Source organism: Microcebus murinus, chromosome 16 (genome assembly GCF_040939455.1).
Source record: "Microcebus murinus isolate Inina chromosome 16, M.murinus_Inina_mat1.0, whole genome shotgun sequence".
NCBI lineage: Eukaryota > Metazoa > Chordata > Mammalia > Primates > Cheirogaleidae > Microcebus > Microcebus murinus.
The window spans coordinates 30,478,011-30,497,452 of NC_134119.1; the positions used below are offsets into that span (position 1 = coordinate 30,478,011).

The following is a 19,442-nucleotide window of genomic DNA, read 5'->3' on the forward strand; positions in this document are numbered from 1 at the left end:
CCGCCCCTTCTGGACAAGGAGCCTCAGTTTCCCTCATCTGCCGAATGGGCGCGGGCCCCGCCCAGCCTCCCAGGAGCCAGGGCCAGCCCTGCCCCCGCCAGGCCCCGGGGACACCGGTGACTCAGACACCCTCCCTGGGCGCTCGGCTTTGGTAGGCGACCAGACGGAGAGAGTGGAGGAGCCAAAGCCTCCGGAGCTGGGATGGGAGACCGCGGGAGCAAGAGGGGCGCCCAGCGGCGGTGCAAGGCCCAGCCTGGCCGGGCTGGGAAGTATGAACTGAGACCCGAAGGGTGAGGACATGGCCTGGCAGAGGGAACAGCCTGGCCGGAGGCCTGGCCGGGAGGGTGCTGGCAGGGCGCAGGGGAGCTGCCCAGGGCCCCCTCAAATTCCTGAACTTGTTAGTGGAGAAGGTTCCCTCCCTGGTGACAGTCCCCTGCCCCGAGCAGTCCTGAGGCCATACTCAGACCTGTTAGAGCAGCTTGCCCCTCGGATAACATCTCACCCTGGGGTTCATTCAGTCAACAAATTGGGTACTGGTGGGGCAGAAGGCAGGAGGGCTGCAGTGAAACCAGGCCGAGGTGGGCAGTGGGAGCAGTGGCCAGAGGTTGGCGTGTCCAGCTCTGCTGCAGGTTTGGGGATTAGCTGGGACCCCTGCATCTGAGAGTGTCCAGGCAGGGCAGGATACACAGCTAGTGGCTGGACCTTCTGAGCCCAGGGAGGAGGCAGGGACAAGCGTGGGAGATGACATTTGCCCCCAGGCCTTGAGTAGATGGCGTTCCTCTAGCCAGGGCTGGGGCCACTCGCGTGACCCAGGGTCCCTCTTCCCCCCGCAGTCCCACCAGCATGGGGGGTCTTACCTACTCAGAAGATCTCCAAGATGGTAACGAGAACACAGGTGCACATCTTGGGCTGAGGCTGGGACGTGGCAGGAGGGAGGAGGGAGGGGATGGGGAGGCCACCCCCAAACCCACATGAGGGGCCTTGCCTGGGGTTCCCGTGTGGTTACAAGTGGTCGGGATACAGGGGCTGCCCAAGCTGCGTGTGTAGCCTTGGTCGCCCCAGAGCCCATCAGTGGGCCTCAGTTCACCCCATCTGCAAAACGAGGGGACCTCAGTGGGTGTCCCAGGACCTGTCCTCTGAGTCCAGGGACTGGCCCACAGCTGGGCCAGGGGGTGTCTTCAGACCCACCTACTATGTGCAGGGGCCGGGCAGGCCCCTCCTGTTTGTTTATGGCTTGCGTCTCTGACCAGGAGCTGGGCATCCCCAGCTGGGTCCCTTGGCCCCGTAAGCCCTCCCCTGGGGTGTCGTTAGAGGTGTTTGTCCTGGGCCTGGCTCTCCAGCGACACCAGCTCTGCCCTCACCGCAGCGTTCACCTGGGACGTAAAGGCCAACAGCCGTGCTTACCACTGGCAGTTCAAGGAGAAGGTGTTTCTGTGCTGGCACAGGCAGAAGTACAAGGTGGGCAGCCCCTCACATGCCCCCAGAGCCGCCAGGCTCGGCCCCGGCACTTGGCCTTGAGTTTGTTCCATGGTGTTACTTGCACAGTGAGGACCATGGCACATGCCTGTGCTCACCTCGCCTCTGGTGTGGGGGAGTTACGTCTCCTTTGCCCTGTCCCACTGCACATTAAAGGACAGTGTGTCCCTCAGGGCTCCCCCACCCAAATCCCTCCTGGTGTCTACCTTGGGGATCCCAGCTCAGTGAGTCTTTGCACTCAGTAGGTGCCCAGTAAATGCTGGCTCATGGCTTTGCATTCAGTAGATAATTAATCCTGGCTCCAAGACTTTGCATTCAGCAGGTGCTCGATAAACTCTGGCCCAGCAGATGCTTACTTAGTGGGGGCCCAGGTGGGGCAGGGCCAGCCTCGCGCCCCCATGCCAAGCGCTGGCTCTCATTCCAGACCAACATCATCCGCACGGCCAAGTACAACTTCTTCTCCTTCCTGCCTCGGAACTTGTACGAGCAGTTCCACCGCGTGTCCAACCTGTACTTCCTCCTGATCGTCATCCTGCAGGTGGGGGTTCACTGAGTGGTGCCCATGCTGCTTCCTCTCCCTGCTCCCCTCCTGGCCAAGTCGTCCTTTGGAGCCACGGCAGGAGTGTCACCTCCTCCAGGAAGCCCTCCCTGACCATACGCAGCTTGGGCAGCCCCTGTATGACTTTATGTATTTGTCTATGTGATGGGTGGGTCAGTGCCCCACTCCCCACAGAACCTCACTGCTGGGTTCCCACTGCTCGGCCCAGGGCCTGGCACACAGGAGGTGCTCAATACGTGTTGAATGATGAAAGTGGATGGGCAGACCCTCCAGGTCCGAGGAGGGTGGCCTCTTATGCCCTGCTCGCACCTGCTGGGCACAGCCCCTTCCCGGCTTGGACAGCCCTGGTCATACCACCACCCCCGGCCCGTCTGCGGAACGGACCTTGACAGTGCGGAGGAGGAAGAGGGAAGGGTCCAGAGTGGCGGGCCGGGCGGCATCCGCCAGGGCACCTCCCACTGGCATCACGAAGCCTGAGGCCCGGCCCTGGGCTGTGGTGGTGGCGCTCAGACCTCAAGGAAGACCCCAGGAGCAGCGAGGCCAGGGCTTGGGGGGCTCCCCGGAGGAGGCGGCATGGGAGCTGGGCCAGGAAGAAGAGGAGTTTGCTGGGGGCCAGCGCAGGGGGAGGGACTCGGCGATGTGGGGTCCAGGGGCTGGGATGGCTGGGTGGCCAGGCAGGAGAGGCGGGAGGGGGAGGCCCCCAGAAGGACAGGGGGGTTGGCTCGCCCGGCTGGCCTGTGTGACCCGCCAGGCCCACGGCAGGGCATCCCTGAGATCTCCACGCTGCCCTGGTTCACTCTCTTCACCCCGCTGGTCTGCCTCGTCCTCATCCGTGCCACCCGCGACCTGGTGGACGACATCGTGAGTGGAGCTGGGGGAGCCGCCTGGGGGTGGGCATGGGGTGGGAGAGGCAGGCCGTCCCTCTGACCTGCTCCTTCGTGGCCAGGGCCGGCACAGGAGCGACAGAGCCGTCAACAACAGGCCCTGCCAGGTCCTCGTGGGGAAGAGGTGAGGCCTGCCCCCAGTCTCCTGGCTGAGTCTGGCAGGGACCCAGACCCGCATTTATTAGGCTCCTGTCACCAGTTGTTAGCCCTGCCAGAGCTTAGTCTGAAGAGGACGAGGGTGTGGGACTGGGAGGGTCCCTGGGCAGGAGCGTGGGCGCCGGGGTTGGGGGGAGGTCAGGGAAGCCTTCGGGGGGGGGGGGGCAGGCAGCCACCTAGCTGGCCTTGCGGCTGCCAGGGTGCAGAGCCCAGCGGGAGTAAAGACCTGGGGTGGGTGGGGACTCCACAAGCCAAGCGCCCCCAACCCAGCTGGCCCCTCAAGACCTGCTCGGGCTCAGTGGGGGCGGCGGGGGGCCCACCTCTCATGCCCCCACTCCATGCAGCTTCATTTGGCAAAAATGGAAGGATCTGTGTGTGGGAGATGTGGTCTGTCTCAGCAAGGACAGCATAGTCCCGGTGAGCTGGCATCATCTGCCCCAGCGTGCCCCTCCCTGTGAGCGCCCGCCTGCCAACGCCCCCAACCCCGTCCCCGCCTGGCCTCTCCTGCTTATCTTCCATCCCCTCCCACAACACTGCCCCTGCGCAGGCCGACTTGCTCTTGTTGGCCAGCTCGGAGCCCAGCAGCCTGTGCTACGTGGAGACAGCAGACATCGACGGGTAAGGAGCAGCCAGGTCGCCGGGAGCTTGGGGTGCCTTGGCACATGGCCCAGAGGAGCCCCACTCTGCCAGCTGCCACAGAGGCGGCCAGCCAAGCCCTCCCCTCTCAGATACTTTGGTGTCAGATACTCCTGCATTTCTGCAGGCCCCACTGTGTGCGCCTTAGGGTGGGAAGGCCAAGGCCTCCACCTCGGCCCATTGGCAAATGTGCTGGGCGGCACCAGGCAAGGTCCTCTCCCTCTCTGGGCCTCAGCTTTCTGATTGGCAGCTAGCGCATAGTAGATGCTCAGTGAAAATGTTTGCATGACTCTGGAGGAAGGAGGCCAGGGCTCCTTGCACTGGGGAGACATCTACCCCTCCCCCTCTCACCTTTCTCTTCCCCTTCCTCCCCTCCCCTTCGCCAGGGAGACCAACTTGAAGTTCAGACAGGCCCTGATGGTCACCCACCACAAGCTGACCAACACAAGGAAGATGGCATCCTTCCGAGGTGAGAGGCGTTGGTGCGAGGTGGCCGTCCTGCGCACCCCACCTGGGCCTCTGTTTCCTGTCCCCCAAATCAGGGCAAAAGCTGGGATTTGGGGTTGTCTTGTTACTGTTGTTACAAAACCTGCTGCGGCACTTTATTTAACGGTGTTAAATTTAAGAGTAACACAGACGCCTTTGATCACATCATGGTTTCATCAGAAAGGCAGCCGTGTGCCCGGGCTGCCGACCCACGTGGTGGGACAGGCTGGCCATCCACACTCCACCCCTTGGCGGTCTCTTATTGTCCAGCTGGAGTGTTTCCCCCAGGTAGTGTGAACACAGTTACTGTTTGCTGCAGCCCAGTGAAGGGGGGACGGTTTTGTTTTGTTTTCTTGTCTTGTTGCAAAGGCAAGTGGACAGGTTTTCTTCTTGTCTTGTTGCAAAGGCAAACTACTCTAACTGGTTCAAGAGCACAATCTTTTACTTGGGCCACAGCCTCCTTCCTCCTGACACCCAAGCACCATCTTTCCCCTTTTTCCTATCTGTCCCTGATGTCTAGGAAAAGGCTTTAGCTTCAGTAGAAGGCAGCCACAGCCATCCTCTCTTCTAATTGTCCTGGTAGCCCCAGAACTTGGCCCCCACCATGTTACCCCATGAAGGGACAGGGTCAGAGAGAGGCACTTCCCACTGGATCAGGGAGACCCCAGGTGCTAGGCAAGGAGGCTCTCCCTAGGTGGTGGCCTGGTCCAGCTGCCTCGGCGCTCCTGCAGGGCAGAACCCCATTTTTCAAAGGAGGAGACCGAGGGTCAGAGCTCCACCCATACCAGCATAGATGTGTCCGATTCCCACACTCAGGACTAAGTCAGGTTCCTAATCCCTACGGCAGAATGGGGCAGACAGGCAGGGACCATGCAAGAACCCTGTGACCCCTCCTCCTCTGGGGTCCCAGCTCCCACCCCACGGTCATGTCATCACTTACCGAGTACTTCCCCAGGAAGTACTCGGTAAGGGCCTTTGCACCCTGAGCCTGCTTCCTGAAAGAAGCGCGGCTGGCAGTGCCCTATTGCAGAGCGACAGGGAACTGGGTTATTGTGGACAGTAACAGCAGGGTGCCTGGGAGCCCACCCCCAGGTGGGGGTCCCTTCTCTCCTTCCCTCTTCACATACTTACTGAGCACCTACCACGTGCAGGTGCTGGGTTGTGCCCTTGGCTCAAGTGTGGCCAAGACAAGGCTGGTGCCTGCTCTCTCGGAGCTCACAGACATTACTGACACCATCACACAAATAGCCCAGGTCCTAGGATCAGGACCACGAGGGAGGGGGCTGGGCAGGGACTGATCTGGCTGTAGGATCAGGGAACTGTGGGTCCGTGCAGAGGGAACAGGGGTTACTTTGGGGCAAAGGGGTTGCCCAAGAAGGTGTCTGGGGCTGGAGGGTGACAGGAATGTCCCCGCCTGCACTGATTAGAGAGGGGTGGTGGCAAGGAGCCCAGCCGGGATGGGGGGCCCAAGCCCAGCCACGACATTGGTCCGCTGGCCGCTCCACTGCCCACAGGCCGGGTGATGTGTGAGGAGCCCAACAGCAGAATGCATCAGTTCGTGGGGCGCCTGGAGTGGAATGGCAAGATGTACCCCCTGGACATTGGCAACCTTCTCCTCCGCGGCTGCAAGATCCGCAACACGGACACCTGCTATGGAATGGTCATCTATGCCGGTATGCCCACCCTAGGGCCCCTGCATCATGAGCCATGCAGGTGGAGGTGGGGGTGGTGTAGGCAGGTGAGAGCCCTAAAGTGGAGGGTGAGGAGATGCAAACCCAGACCACCCAGACCAGGCCGCTGCAGATCTGCCCAGTGACACGGGGCTCCTGGCTTCCCTGGGGCCTGGTGCTGAAACTTAAAATGGACATGTTGAGCCAGCACCTTTGTTTAGACTGGAAAAACTAGGGTGCTTATGTATAGATGGAAGGATGGGTGGGTGGGTGAGTGGGTGGATGGGTGGATGGATTGATGGATGGGTGGATGAATAGATGGATGGATGGGTGGGTGGGTAGATGGGTGTATGGATGGGTAGATGGATAGATGGGTGGCTGGCTGGGTGAGTGGATGGGTGGATGGATGGGTGGATGAGTGGATGGATGGGTGGGTGGATGGGTAGATGAATGGGTGGATGAATGGATGGATGGGTGGATGGATGGGTGAGTGGATGGATGAGTGCATGGGTAGGTGTGTGGATGGATGAGTGGGTGGATGGATGGTGGGTGGATGGATGGGTGAGTGGGTAGATGAATGGGTGGATGGATGGATGGGTGGATGGATGGATGGGTGAGTAGATGGATGGGTGGATGGATGGATGGGTGAGTGGATGGATGGGTGGGTGGATGGTTATGTGAGTGGATGGATGGGTAGGTGGATAGATGGGTGTGTGGGTGGATGGTTGGGTGAGTGGATGGATGGGTAGGTGGATAGATGGGTGGGTGGGTGGATGGATGGATGGTTGCAAACCCTGCAGGCTTTGACACAAAGATCATGAAGAACTGTGGCAAGATCCACTTGAAGAGAACCAAGTTAGACCTGCTAATGAACAAGCTGGTAGTCCTGGTGAGTTGCCAGTGGGCACCTGCCCAGCAGGACACAGAGGAGGAGAAGCGGAAGGGCCCCACCCCACAGACAGAAGCTCTGACTGTCATCATTTGGGCCTCAGTTTCTCTCCTCTGCAAAAGGTGCAGCCTGATCCTATGAACAGGTGTTTGGGCCACAGAAGGCTTTGTTAAAATAACGACTTTAAAAGATTTTTTTTTGAGACAGGGTTTCCCTGTGTCACCCAGACTGGAGTACAGTGGTGTGGTCACAGCTCACTGCAGCCTCCAACTCTTGGGCTCCAAAAGTGCCGAAGCCATGGCACCCAGCCTGTATTATGTTTTATCAAATACATTTTGATCTTGATGTTTCTCAAGCCTACAGGAAATAACAACATGCTTACCTACCCTCCACTGAAATGTTAACAATCCTTAACATTTTGGCCAATCAACTCTATGTTTTTAGAAGTAATTGTAATAATAATAATAATAAAAATCAACCACAGGCCAGGTGCAGTGGCTCACGCCTGTAATCCCAGCACTCTGGGAGGCTGAGGCGGGAGTATCGCTTGAGGCCAGGAGTCCAAGACCAGCCTGAGCAAGAGTGAGACCTCATCTCTACTAAAAAGAAGAAAAACTAGCTGGGTACAGTGGTGACGCCTGTAGTCCCAGCTACTTGGGAGGCTGAGGCAGGAGGGTTGCTTGAGCCCACAAAGGAGTTGGAGGCTGCAGTGAGCTGTGATGATGCCACTGCACTCTAGTCTGGGTGACAGAACGAGATCTCATCTCAAAAAAAAAAAAGAAAGGAAAGAAAGAAAAGAAAAAATCAGCCACAAAAGCCTGGGCACAACCCTGGAAGTTTCCTTGCCCTCGGGATGCCCAAGCCTCCCCCGCGTTCTCCGAGTCCCATCCTGGTGCAGAGCTGGGGACCCCGTCTGCCCTTGGACTGGTCCTGCTGGCGTCCCTGGGGCATCCCAGTGGCCCCTGGCCCTGCACACACTCCCACTCCTGCCACCTGGCAGATCTTCCTGTCGCTGGTGGTCGTGTCCACGGCCCTGGCCGTGAGCTTTGGTCTCTGGACAAGAGAGTTCAAAGACAGGCACCACTACCTCTGGATCCCGTACCGGGGCAGCGTGGCCATGGAGTCCTTCTTCATCTTCTGGGGCTACCTCATCCTGCTGAGCGTCATGGTCCCGATGTCTATGTTCATCATGTGCGTCCCCATGGTCATCGCTTCCCACGGGGCCACAGGGAGGCCCGGGAGGGAGCAAGCCAGCGGCAGGCAGGGCTGGGGGCCTGAGCCCGTGTGCGTTTGCAGGGCGGAGTTCATCTGCCTGGGGAACAGCATCTTCATCAACTGGGACGAGGCGATGTACTACGCACCGAAGGACGTGCCCGCCAAGGCGCGCAGCACCAGCCTCAGCGACCAGCTGGGCCAGGTGGAGTACATCTTCTCAGACAAGACGGGCACGCTCACGCAGAACGTCCTGATCTTCAAGAAGTGCTGCATCGACGGCCACGTCTACGGTGGGGACCCGGCCACTCTGCCCCACCGCCAGGGTCCCCTCCTTCCCCGGGGCCGCCCAGGGGGTCGGCAAGCTCCAAGGAGGCCTCTCCAAGGGGGGCCAGGTGCCCAAGGACAGGGGCTGTAGGAACCCCTCCCCCTGAAATTGAGTGCCAGGGAGCTGAGGCCTGAGGGGTCTTTCCCCAGGTCCGGATTCAGAGAGCAGGACCCTCAAGGTGAGCCCTGCGGACCAGCCCCACAGCGGACCAGCCCCACAGCGCAGGATGCCGGGAGGGATGGGCGGTGACCGACCCACAGCAGGCCCACCCCCCGCCACCCCCAGGGGGACCCCTACCTGTGGAACAAGTTTGCGGACGGGAAGCTGCGTTTCCACAATGAGCAGCTGCTGCATGTCGTGCGAGCCAGGAGGGACAAGGTGGTGCAAGAGTTCTGGCGGGTGCTCGCCATCTGCCACACCGTCATGGTGCAGGAGAAAGATGGTGAGTGCCCCACCGCCACCGCCGCCTCTTCTCCGGCCCCAAGGCCGGCCTCAGAGCGTTTTCACTGGGCTTAGAGCTGAGCCCAGAGATGGCTTAGCGCTGGGATTGGAGGGGGCTGTGTCACTGTCAGGGCTAAAGGGTGTCCCGGGCTGGGTTTGAGCCTGACGAGGTCATCTAGAATGGGACCCAAACACCCAGTTCCCTTGGTGGGGCTTAGAGGTTGTGCAGGCCCGAGGGACCACCATCCCAGAAGTACCTGTTAGCGCCGGCAGGGCCCGTTTCCCCCACCATGCCACGGAGATGGAGGGGCCCTGCCATGTGACCCCAAAAGGGCCCACGTGTGGCCAGCTCTCTGCAAGCATGCGCCTCGCCCCACCCCCCTGCTCCCCTCCCCCCCAGACCTGCTGGTGTACCAGGCGGCTTCCCCGGATGAGGAGGTGCTGGTCTCGGCGGCCCGGAATGTCGGCTACGTGTTCCTGTCGCGCACCCAGGACACCATCACGCTCATGGAGCTGGGGGAGCAGCGGGTCTACCAGGTCCTGGCCATGATGGACTTCAACAGCACACGCAAGCGGATGTCGGTGCTGGGTGAGCCCGGGCAGCCCAGCGCCCCAGGTCCCAGGGTCGGGCTGGGCGGAAGGGGGCATGTGGGCAGCCGGGCCTCTCTCCCCCGACAGTCCGAAACCCGGAGGGCACCATCTGCCTCTACACCAAGGGAGCCGACACCGTCATCTTGGAGCGCTTACGCAAGAAACACACCACAACACTGAGCACAGAGGAGGCCTTGGCTGTGAGTCCCGGCGGGGAGGAAGGCTGTTGTGTGTCTGTGTGTGTGCGCACCCCACAACATACACACCCAGAATGGGAGGTGGCTGAACTCCAAAGTGTACCTGCTCAAAGAAGCTGTCATCTTCTCATTGACACAAGGACACCCTGTGGTTGGGCTTTGGCCTTGGACACTGCCCTCCTCTCCCAGCCAAGCCTGGGTTTCAGGACTCACTCAGCCCTCTCTGCCCCAACCCTTTCCTCCCTGTGGGTGAAGCCCAAACTCCCAGATCAGCCTTCGAGGCTGTCTCTTTCTGTCTCCTGCTGGCCTCTCCGCTAGCTTGTCTCTCCTTGCCCCCCGAGGGGCTCCCAGGACCCCAATTTCTGGCTTGAAATTTCCCCCATGCTCAGGCAACATGTTGGGGCCTTTGTACATGTTCTTCCCTCTGCATGGAACGGCTGTCCAGGGCTTTGTCATTCAGACCTCTTGGTCCTCAGCTCAGCCGCAAGGTGCCCACCTTCAGGGGGCCTCTTCTGCGCCGTCTCACTAACCTGGTGCTGTCACCACCCCCGGGGCTCCCTTCCTCTGGCCCAGCGGGCAGGGTAGGGGAAGAATGACGTGTGCCCCATGACTCGAGGTCTCCTAGAGTGCCCTGCCCTGCCAGGGTGTGGGGGGAGCCAGGCATCCAGTCTCTGGCCCAGAACCGGGAAAGTGAGTTGGAATGATGGCCCAGAGTCCAGGAGCTCAGCAGCATGACTTGGCTCAACCACACTAGGGAATGGATAGGTAAACTGAGGCACTAGGAAGCATAAAGGCCTGTTGTGAGCTCCCAATGCCCAGGAGACTCCTCTGTGGTTTCCAAGCCCATGCTTTCTGGCCCACTCTCCATCAAGAACAAAAGCAAGACCTGGGCCCCTGCCTTGGGGCAGAAAGCCTGGGCACCTTTCTTGGAGCCACCAAGCCCTCAGGCCACCCTTGGGGTAAGCCCTGAAGGATCCATCCCCAGCTCCAGGGGACTCAACTCCAGCCCAACCCTTGCAAAATGAGGTAGATGGCAGGGTGACGTGGCTCACACCTATAATCCTAGCACTTTGGGAAGCTGAGGTGGGAAGATCACTTGAACTCAGGACTTCAAGATCAGCCTGGGCAACATAGCAAGATCTTCATCTCTACAGAAATTAGAAAAATTAGGCCAGGAGCGTTGGGTCATGCCTGTAATCCTAGCACTCTGGGAGGCCAAGGCGAGTGGATCGCTCGAAGTCAGGAGTTCGAAACAAGCCTGAGCAAGAGCGAGACCCCGTCTCCACTAAAAATAGAAAGAAATTAATTGGCCAACTAAAAATATATAGAAAAAATTAGCCGGGCGTGGTGGCACATGCCTGTAGTCCCAGCTACTTGGGAGGCTGAGGCAGTAGAATCGCTTGAGCCCAGGAGTTTGAGGTTGCTGTGAATTAGGCTGACGCCACAGCACTCTAGCCTGGGCAACAGAGTGAGACTCTGACTCAAAAAAAAAAAAAAAAAAAAAGAAAAAGAAAAATTAGCCGGGCATGGTAGTGCACACCTCTAGTCCCAGTGACTGGGGAGGCCGAGGCAGGAGGATTACTTGAGCCCAGAACTTTGAGGCTGCAGTGAGCTGTGATCATGCCACTGTGCTCCAGCCTGGGTGGCAGGTCTAGAGAGTCGGTTGCAGAGATTCCTACTAAGCAGAGGGTCTGAGGGAGGGGCCTGAGGCAGGGGAAGCCCTGACTGGGAGCGGGTCTGGGAGGTGGGCTGCACAGAGGGTCCTGAGGAACAGCTGGAGTTTGCATGTGAAGTGCAGCGCATGTGCTCCTGGTGGGGGAAAGGCCTGGGAGCAAAAGAGCTGAGCATGTCTGGGCTGCGACGGAGCAGGTGGGGCAGGGGATCCCAAGCCGGTTCTCTGAGCCCCCCTGGCTGCTGTGGGGACGTGCAGGGATGGGGAAGGGCAGAGCGTCAGGGGCATGGGGAGGCCAGGTGGTGACAGATCCTGCCTGGCTGTCCCCAGGCCTTTGCCAAGGAGACCCTGCGGACGCTATGCCTGGCCTACAAGGAGGTGGACGAGGCCACATACAAGAGGTGGCACCTGCGGCACCAGGAGGCCAGCGTCCTGCTGCAGAACCGGGCGCAGGCCCTGCAGGAGCTGTACAGCGAGATGGAACAGAGCCTCAAGGTGGGCGGATGCATGGGAGAACCATGGGGTGTCCCCTGCCCCTGCTGGGGAGCTGGGTCCCTACTCAGTCCCTCCCCTAGCCCCCCTCCATTGCCACTCACCCCCACCAGCTGCTGGGAGCCACAGCCATTGAGGACAGACTCCAGGACGGCGTTCCCGACACTGTCAAGTGTCTTAAGAAGGGGAACATCAAAATATGGGTGCTCACAGGGGACAAGCAAGGTGGGTCCCAGGGTGGCTCTGGGTGACCAGTGGGTCATGGAAAGGGGCAAACAGGAGTGATTAAAAACTCTGCGATGATCAGGGTGCCTCCCAGGGGCCTGAGGCTGTGCAGAGTGCCCAGTAAGAGTTTCGTCCTCACAGCAACCCTGCAAGGTGGGCCCTCATTACCCTAGTGCGACAGATGGGCCCAGCAGGATGTAGGGAGCTTGGGGCAGAAGCTGGGATTGGAGCCTCAGGTCCTGTGAGCCCACAACCCTAACTCTCCTCCTCCGTGAAGCACAGGCCCCACCTATACATTTTCTAGGACCCTGCCAGGCATCTCGGAGAACATGGCAGGTGCCAGCAGGCCCACATCAGGGCTTTTGTGGGGCCAAGGCATTTTTACCTCCGTGTGCTCCCTGGTCCACACACACACACAGACACACATACATACACACAAATACTACCAATGCCATTTTCTGACTCTATAAAGACTAATGTCCAGGCTGCATTATTCACTATTTTTTTCTTCTGATTTTAAAAGAAAATGAAAACATTTCCGTAAGTCCGAGGCACGATACACCCAGTGATCCTGGCCTCAGACTCCCATCACTCAGCAGCCCTCCAGGGGAGAGGGAGCAGCCCTTTTGCTTACAGCTGCAGCCAAAGTCTCAGGGCTGGCTCTCATTGGCCAGCCTGGGTGACATGCACCTCTATGAGCCAATCGCCATGGCCAGGGAGTGGGGTGTGCTGCTGCAATTGGCCGTGCAGGCCGTGCAGGCACTGAGCCCCGCTGGTTTGCAGAGACAGCAGTGAACATCAGTTTTGCCTGCCAGCTGCTGTCAGAGAATATGCTCATCCTGGAGGAGAAGGAGATACTGTAAGAAGCCAGGGTGGGGGCGGGCGAATGGGGTGTGGGGCGAGGACCTGGGGGGCGCCCAGGGGTCTGCAGAGCACCCTCCACCTCCGCCTGGCCAGGCTAACAGAGGGCCTCTCTGCTTCTGCCCAGAGCCCCTTGTCAGAGGGGGATCATGAGGTGCCTGGAGGGGGGTGCCAGGCAGAAGGGAGGTGGTGCTCTGGGGCCTGGCTGACCCCCCTGACCCCCCGGGCACCCACAGCCGTATCCTGGAAGCCTGCTCAGAGCGCAACAGCAACCTGCTGACCAAGAAAGGCTTTCTGAAGTTCCCGCCACACGTCAAGTTGGCCATGGTCGTTGATGGGAACTTCCTGGTCAGTCTCAGCTCTGGGTGGACAGTGGGGTCCCCAGTGTCCAGGAGAGGCCCTGGAGGAGTGGCTGGCTGGGGGTTGGGGGGGGCCCTGAAGCGTGGGGAGGGGACTGTTGGGAAGATTGAGGCTGCAGGGCCTCGAATAACAACGTGGAGAGACTGGACTTGGAGGGGCCAGAGTGAGGAAGAGACTGGGTCAAGCTGGCCCAGGGAAGAAGCTGGAGGCCAGCCTGGGGGGTGGGGACAGAGCTGGGACTCTCAGAGTGACACAGCCCCCATGCCCCGCTGGCCAGGACAAGCTGCTGCTGTCCCTGCACAAGGAGCCGCGGGCCCCGATCCAGGACGTGGAGGCAGATAAATCCTGGCAAGAGTCCAGGCAAGAGCCCTGCCAGGGTGAGAAGGACTTCCTGCGGGCCCGGCGCATGTCCAAGCTGTGGTGGAACTTCGGCATCCAGCAGACCCGGACGAAGTCCAAGGACTGGAAAACCCGAGAGAGCCCCGAGACGCAGCGCGAGCGGGCCTTCGTGGACCTGGCCTCGCGGTGCCAGGCCGTCATCTGCTGCCGGGTGACGCCCAAGCAGAAGGCCTTGATTGTGGCCCTGGTCAAGAAATACCAGCAAGTGGTGACCCTGGCCATCGGGGATGGCGCCAACGACGTCAACATGATCAAGAGTGGGTGGCGGGTGACGGGTGGCAGGGCTGGGGGAGACCTGGGCAGCTTCCCCTGGGGGGTGGCCGGGGGCTGAGTGTCCCCTTGTGTGCCCCGCAGCGGCAGACATCGGCGTGGGGCTGGCGGGGCAGGAGGGCACCCAGGCGGTGCAGAACAGCGACTTCGCGCTGGGCCAGTTCTGCTTCCTGCAGCGGCTGCTGCTGGTGCACGGCCGCTGCTCCTACGCTCGGGTCTGCAAGTTCCTGCGCTACTTCGTCTACAAGACGGTCGCCAGCATGATGGCTCAGATCTGGTTTGCTTTCTACAACGGCTTCAGTGCCCAGGTGAGCTGGCCCGGCCACGGCTGCCCCACTCAGGGTGTTGGGGGAACAGCCCCGAGGGGGTGCCATGTCCTTCCAGTAGCCACACCGGCCATGGATAGTCGTTTTACTCTTATTTCTGTTGCTCAGATTGTGTCAGACTTGTTCTCTCGGCGTCTACCTGCTATTCTCTGAGCACAGCCGTACCTAAAGGTTCACGTTGCACTTCCCTGCCCAGCCCTGGGCTCACTTACAGAGCCCAGGTTCTCCTCACTGGAGAGTGGTGGTTAGACACCAAGGTCTGAGTGCCTGGTGTGCTCAGTGCTACAGTGTTACCTCTCCTGTAAGCAGAGCCAAGAAATATTCAGCCTGTTGCCGTGCTGAATGCTGTAAGCAGCAGTAGCACAATGGCAACTATCTGTACATCTAAACACAGAAAATGTAGAGCAAAAATATGGTATCCTAATCTTATGGGATCCTATGGGACCACCATCATTATGTTTTGTGTCTATCTAATCTGTCATCTATATGTCTATGTGTATATCTCTCTATTTTTTTTTTCTTTAGAGATAGGGTCTCACTCTGTTGCCCAGGCTGGAGTGCAGTGGTATCATCATAGCTCACTGCAGCCTCCAACTCCTGGACTCAAGTGATCCTCCCGGGTAGCGGGGACTCCAGGGCTGGGCTAAGCTTTCTCCATGTACTCACTTGTAGCTGTTTTCTCCAACAGTGAGAGGCTTGATTCTTGTTATCTACAATATCTCTACTTATTTGCTCAATTCTAGAATCCACATAAAGTGGTTTTGGGATCGAAATACATATTTTTATTATTTCTTTAGTTTACACAGAACTGTGGCTCAGAAGTAATTTTTTTTTTTTTTAATTGGACTGCATCCGTGCTCTGGGAGGGGAGTGGAGCGAGTTGGCCTTGGGTCTCTTCCAACTCAATTCTAAATCATGTAATAGGGCCAGGTGTGGTGGCTAATGCCTGTAATCCCAGCACTCTGGGTGGGTGAGGTGGGAGGATCGCTAGAGGCCAGGAGTTCGAGCCCAGCCTGAGCAAGAGCGAGACCCCCGTCTCTACTAAAAACAGAAAAATTGGCTGGGCACGGTGTTGGTGGCTATCGTTCCTCCTGCAGCTGTTTCCTGAAGTCGTGCAATGAAAATAAAAACTCAGAGGTGCTGTTTGGAAAGCATTAGCCCAAGCTCTTTTCTCTCTGCCTTTTGTCTTCCAGCCTTCCATCGCCTAACCCATCCAGGGTCTTAGCCCCAGCCTTGATTGAAAGGCAACTCTCTAACTCACCCGGGATCCTTCCCAGGGGCCCGGCCAGCGCAGTGGGGCTCCCTGGGCATGTGCAGGCTGACTCTGTTTCCCCTCCTTCTCCCCAACTCAGCCCCTGTATGAAGGCTGGTTCCTGGCCCTGTCCAACCTCCTGTACACCACCTTCCCGGTCCTCTACATCGGGCTCTTCGAGCAGGTGAGCAGGTTGAGGCCCAGCCTCCCTCTAGGCTGGCCTTCCCCTCTGTGCTCAGCCTCTCTGCCCTGGGGACTGGGGATAAGGCTTGGGGGTACCGCACACACCTCTCCCTGCCCTCTACTATGCACCTGCTCTCGCCAGAGCTCAGTCCCATCCTGGGATAGGTAGAAGGCGGCCTCTCACCAGTCCTTCTCTTTGGGACATGCCCCTGCCAGCCCCCCAGCCCCAATGCCTCTGTCTGCCCATCTGTGCAGTGGAGAGAGGGCATCAGAAAAGACAATCCTGGGCTGGGCGCAGTGGCTCGCACCTGTAATCTCAGTGCTTTGGGAGGCCAAGGTGGGAGGATCACTTGAGCCCAGGAGTTGGAGGCTGCAGTGAGCTATGATGACACCACTCTACTCCAGCCTGGGAGACAGAGTGAGACTCTGTCTCTACTTCCCCCCGCCAAGAAAAGAAGAGATGTCCTGCTATGTTTGTCCCCCTACCCCCACCCCAGCCCTGAGAGCCGCAGCTGAGTGATCCAGAGTGTGAAGGGGAGGGGGTCCTGTAGAATGTTCCAGAAGACAGAACTGTTTTGCCCCTACACAGTCCAGTCCAGAAGCTAACAGCCACACATGGCCAGTAGGGAGACCTGCTGCTGGTGTGATGGGGAACCAGATTTTACATGGCACCCCATGTTTTCTAGAGTCCTAAACTTGTGGGAGAATAGCACACCGCCACCGTCTCAGCCATCCCCACACGCACAGCCGAGCGGTGCCCACCCCTCTCCCGGACTCTTGGTGTTTCATTTTACTTTCATCCACATGAACTCAGACCTCTGGGGGCCCCCCACGCCCACCCCCAGGACGTGAGCGCCCAGCAGAGTCTGCAGACGCCTGAGCTGTACGTGGCAGGGCAGAAGGACGAGCTCTTCAACTACTGGGTCTTCCTCCAAGCCATCGCCCACGGGACGGCCACCTCCCTGGTCAACTTCTTCATGACCCTGTGGACCAGCTGGGACACTGCGGGACCCTGCAGCTTCAGCGACCACCAGTCCTTCGCGGTGGTGGTGGCCTTGTCGGGGCTGTTGTGCATCACCATGGAGGTGGGCAGGGTGCCCGCCCCGAGGGTGCGGTCCTGGACCACTGGCCATTGAGGCCTCCTACCCAGGGGCCCCCAGCTTTGGGGGCCTCCCCAGGTGCCCTTCCTGGACCCCAGGGGCTCAGTGTCCTGGCCCGGCTTCCTCCCAGCCCTGGGGTCCCTGGCCATCCCCCTTGCTGAGCCCTTCCTCTTGGCCCAGGTGGTCCTCATCATCAAGTACTGGACCGTGCTGTGCGTGGCGGCCATCCTCCTCAGCCTCAGCTTCTACGGGCTCATGACTTATGCCACCCAGAGTTACTGGCTCTACAGGATCTCCCCAAAGACCTTCCCGTTTCTGTGTGAGCACCCAAGCACAGGGGTGGGGACGAGGAGGTCCTGACGCAGGTGACCCTGCCCATGCTGGCGGCAGGTTGATCACAGAAGTTGTGGCCCAGCAAAGCGTCCACCGGGGGGTGAGGGGCTCCTTTCTTGGAACTGGTGCCCCTCGGTCTGGGGGCATCCGCAGGGGGGCTGAGAAGACCCTGCTGTGACCCCGTCCCATCCCCAGACGCCGATCGCAACGTGCTGTCCTGCCCCTCCACCGCGCTAGTCATCCTGTTGAACGTGTCCCTGAACACCCTGCTCGTCCTGGCCCTCCGGATGATCTACCAAGCCCTCAAGAAGCTGCGCCCCAAGGTGAGGCGGGGCTGGGGCTGGGGTCACCACACCCTGCATGTTTCCGGGACCTCGTCACAGGGAAGCCCTTGCTGGAAACAGGGACTGTAAGGTGTCTCGGCCCCTCCCAGCCCTCAGAGGAGCTGGGCTGGGGGAGAAGGTGGGCACAGAGCCCCACACACACCCAGTGCCCTCGAGGAGGGCCAGATGCCACAGGGAAAGCAGCAGGGAGCACCCAGCAGGCTGACACGTTGTGTTTCTACCATGAATGATCTAAGGCTTAGGGGTTGAGGTGACAGAAACAACCTTGAAATGGTTTGGGCAGAAGGGGGAACTTAGAAACAACCCAAGTGCCCATCGATGATGGATGAATAGATAACACTATGTGGTCCATCCATACACTGGAATATCACTCAGCCAAGAAAAGGGACAAGGCTCTGAAACAGGCTACAGCTTGGATGGACTTTGAGGACGTCGTGCTCTGTGAGAGACACCAGATACAAATTGACAAATGTTGTATAATTCCACTTTTACGAGGTCCCTAGAGATGTCAAATCATAGAGACAGAAAGTAGAATGGTGGGTGCCAGGGGCTGGGGAGGGGGACACAGAGTGTTTCCTAGGGACAGAGCGTCAGTTTGGGAGAGTGAGAAAATTGTAGAGCTGGAAGGTGGTGATGGTCACACAACAATGTGAATGTGCTTAATGCCACTGAGCTGTAGCGCACACTGAAAAATGCTTAAGAGAGTCAACTTTATGTTATGTATATTTTATTGCAATAAAAAAGTGGCATTTGCCAGCTCCTAGAAACACGGAAAGACATAGAAAAAGAGGTTGCAGCTGGGATGGGCCCCAGAATTAACTGGAGCAGGGGACCAGGACATGCCACAGACCTGCCACCCAGTTCTCCCCTGCTCAGCTCCTGCCACCTTCTATGGCACACATTGGACACATGGCTATCCCAGATTCACCTCTCCTGGATTTACTACCAGAAGGCACCCAAGGCAACTGGTGACTGGTTCAGAGTTGGGTCTCAGGGAAGGACTCTGATTGGCTGGTCCAGAGTAAGATCTCAGGGAAGGACTCTGGTTGCTTGGTCCAGAGTTAGGACCCAGGGAAAGACTTTGATTGGCTGGTCCCAAGTTAAATCCCAGGGCAAGACTGATTAGCTGATCCAGAGTCAATTCCAGGGAGGACTCTCCAATTGCTCACCTTGGGTAGGGAAGAACCTGGCCAATCAGTGGTAGCCCAGGGCTCTGAATTGGCCCCCACTGGTGGGCGGGTGACCTGAAACCAATCGACAAAGTGTGGGAGCCTCGTGACCCTGCTTTCCCCCTTTGCTTTGCAGGAGGAGGCGGAGGAAGCAGCCCCAGCTGAGGAAATTTTCACCGTGGAGCCCACACCCCATTTACATCGGGGGTCCCTCGGCCGGCGTTCCAGCTATGCCTTCTCCCACCGTGAGGGCTACGCAGGCCTCATCACTCAGGGCACGATTCTGCAGAGGCCACAAGGGAGCAGCAGTCAGTTGGTATCTGATTCCACAGTCTCATCTGAAGAAGAGCTGCTGTCCAGCCCAAATAGCTCATGCTGCCATTTCAGGAAGTTGTCGTCCCTGGGGAGGCCGAGACACCACCAGGGGGAGGTGTCCTTCGAAGAGATGAATCCCTCTTCCGAGATGAGCTCATCCTTGTCTGTGGACAGGCCGCCGGCTGTTATTTCAGACAACCAAGGTTCTCCCACAACATGTTGCCAGCCGGCATGAAGAGGGAATCTGGGTCTTTCCAGAAGCTCTGGACGGTACGGGAGCCGCCACTCACACCCAAGCAGAGGCCACCACTTTCTGAGAATCTGCTGTCAGCTGAAGGAGTGGTCACTTTCTCTTCCAAAGCACTGCCCAAAGAACACCAGCTGTCCCTTCCAGAGAGTCAGCCACAACCTTCAGCAACCGAGCCATTGCCTTTGGGCCAGCCGTTTTCGGGCAGCCAGACAGAATCCTCAGAGGAGAAGGCGTCATCTGGGAGTACCCCAGTACTCGGGGAGAGCCAGCCATACATCTCCCCAGAGGAGCCCCACGCCGCCAAGGAGGGGACAGTGGCGGAGACTCTGCCGAGTACAGAGGACTCATCTTCATAGGGGCAGCCTG

At 59.0% G+C, this 19,442-nt stretch overlaps 1 protein-coding gene across 1 annotated transcript; it reads left to right on the forward strand.

Moving 5' to 3' along the window:
- The first annotated feature begins 201 nt into the window (after window positions 1–201).
- LOC105866083 (phospholipid-transporting ATPase IK-like) lies at window positions 202–19,061 on the forward strand. Its single transcript, XM_075993403.1, has 29 exons — window positions 202–290; window positions 834–895; window positions 1,367–1,458; window positions 1,901–2,014; window positions 2,798–2,896; window positions 2,982–3,043; window positions 3,420–3,492; window positions 3,623–3,693; window positions 4,098–4,180; window positions 5,712–5,870; window positions 6,186–6,197; window positions 6,668–6,756; window positions 7,757–7,947; window positions 8,053–8,261; window positions 8,446–8,474; window positions 8,582–8,744; window positions 9,132–9,326; window positions 9,416–9,528; window positions 11,528–11,692; window positions 11,803–11,914; window positions 12,698–12,773; window positions 13,012–13,123; window positions 13,413–13,791; window positions 13,889–14,112; window positions 15,483–15,566; window positions 16,411–16,650; window positions 16,846–16,984; window positions 17,194–17,321; window positions 18,648–19,061. The coding sequence occupies exons 1-29, from the start codon at window positions 202–204 to the stop codon at window positions 19,059–19,061; spliced, it is 3,978 nt and encodes a 1,325-aa protein (XP_075849518.1).
- Window positions 19,062–19,442: the final 381 nt, after the last annotated feature.

Excerpts from the sequence above, each read along its gene's own strand:
- LOC105866083 (XM_075993403.1), top strand. The coding sequence starts at position 202 with ATGGGAGACCGCGGGAGCAAGAGGGGCGCCCAGCGGCGGTGCAAGGCC. Across the intron at positions 7,948-8,052 it reads CCGATGTCTATGTTCATCAT|GGCGGAGTTCATCTGCCTGG; the intron begins GTGCGTCCCCAT and ends GTGCGTTTGCAG. Across the intron at positions 16,985-17,193 it reads AAAGACCTTCCCGTTTCTGT|ACGCCGATCGCAACGTGCTG; the intron begins GTGAGCACCCAA and ends TCCCATCCCCAG.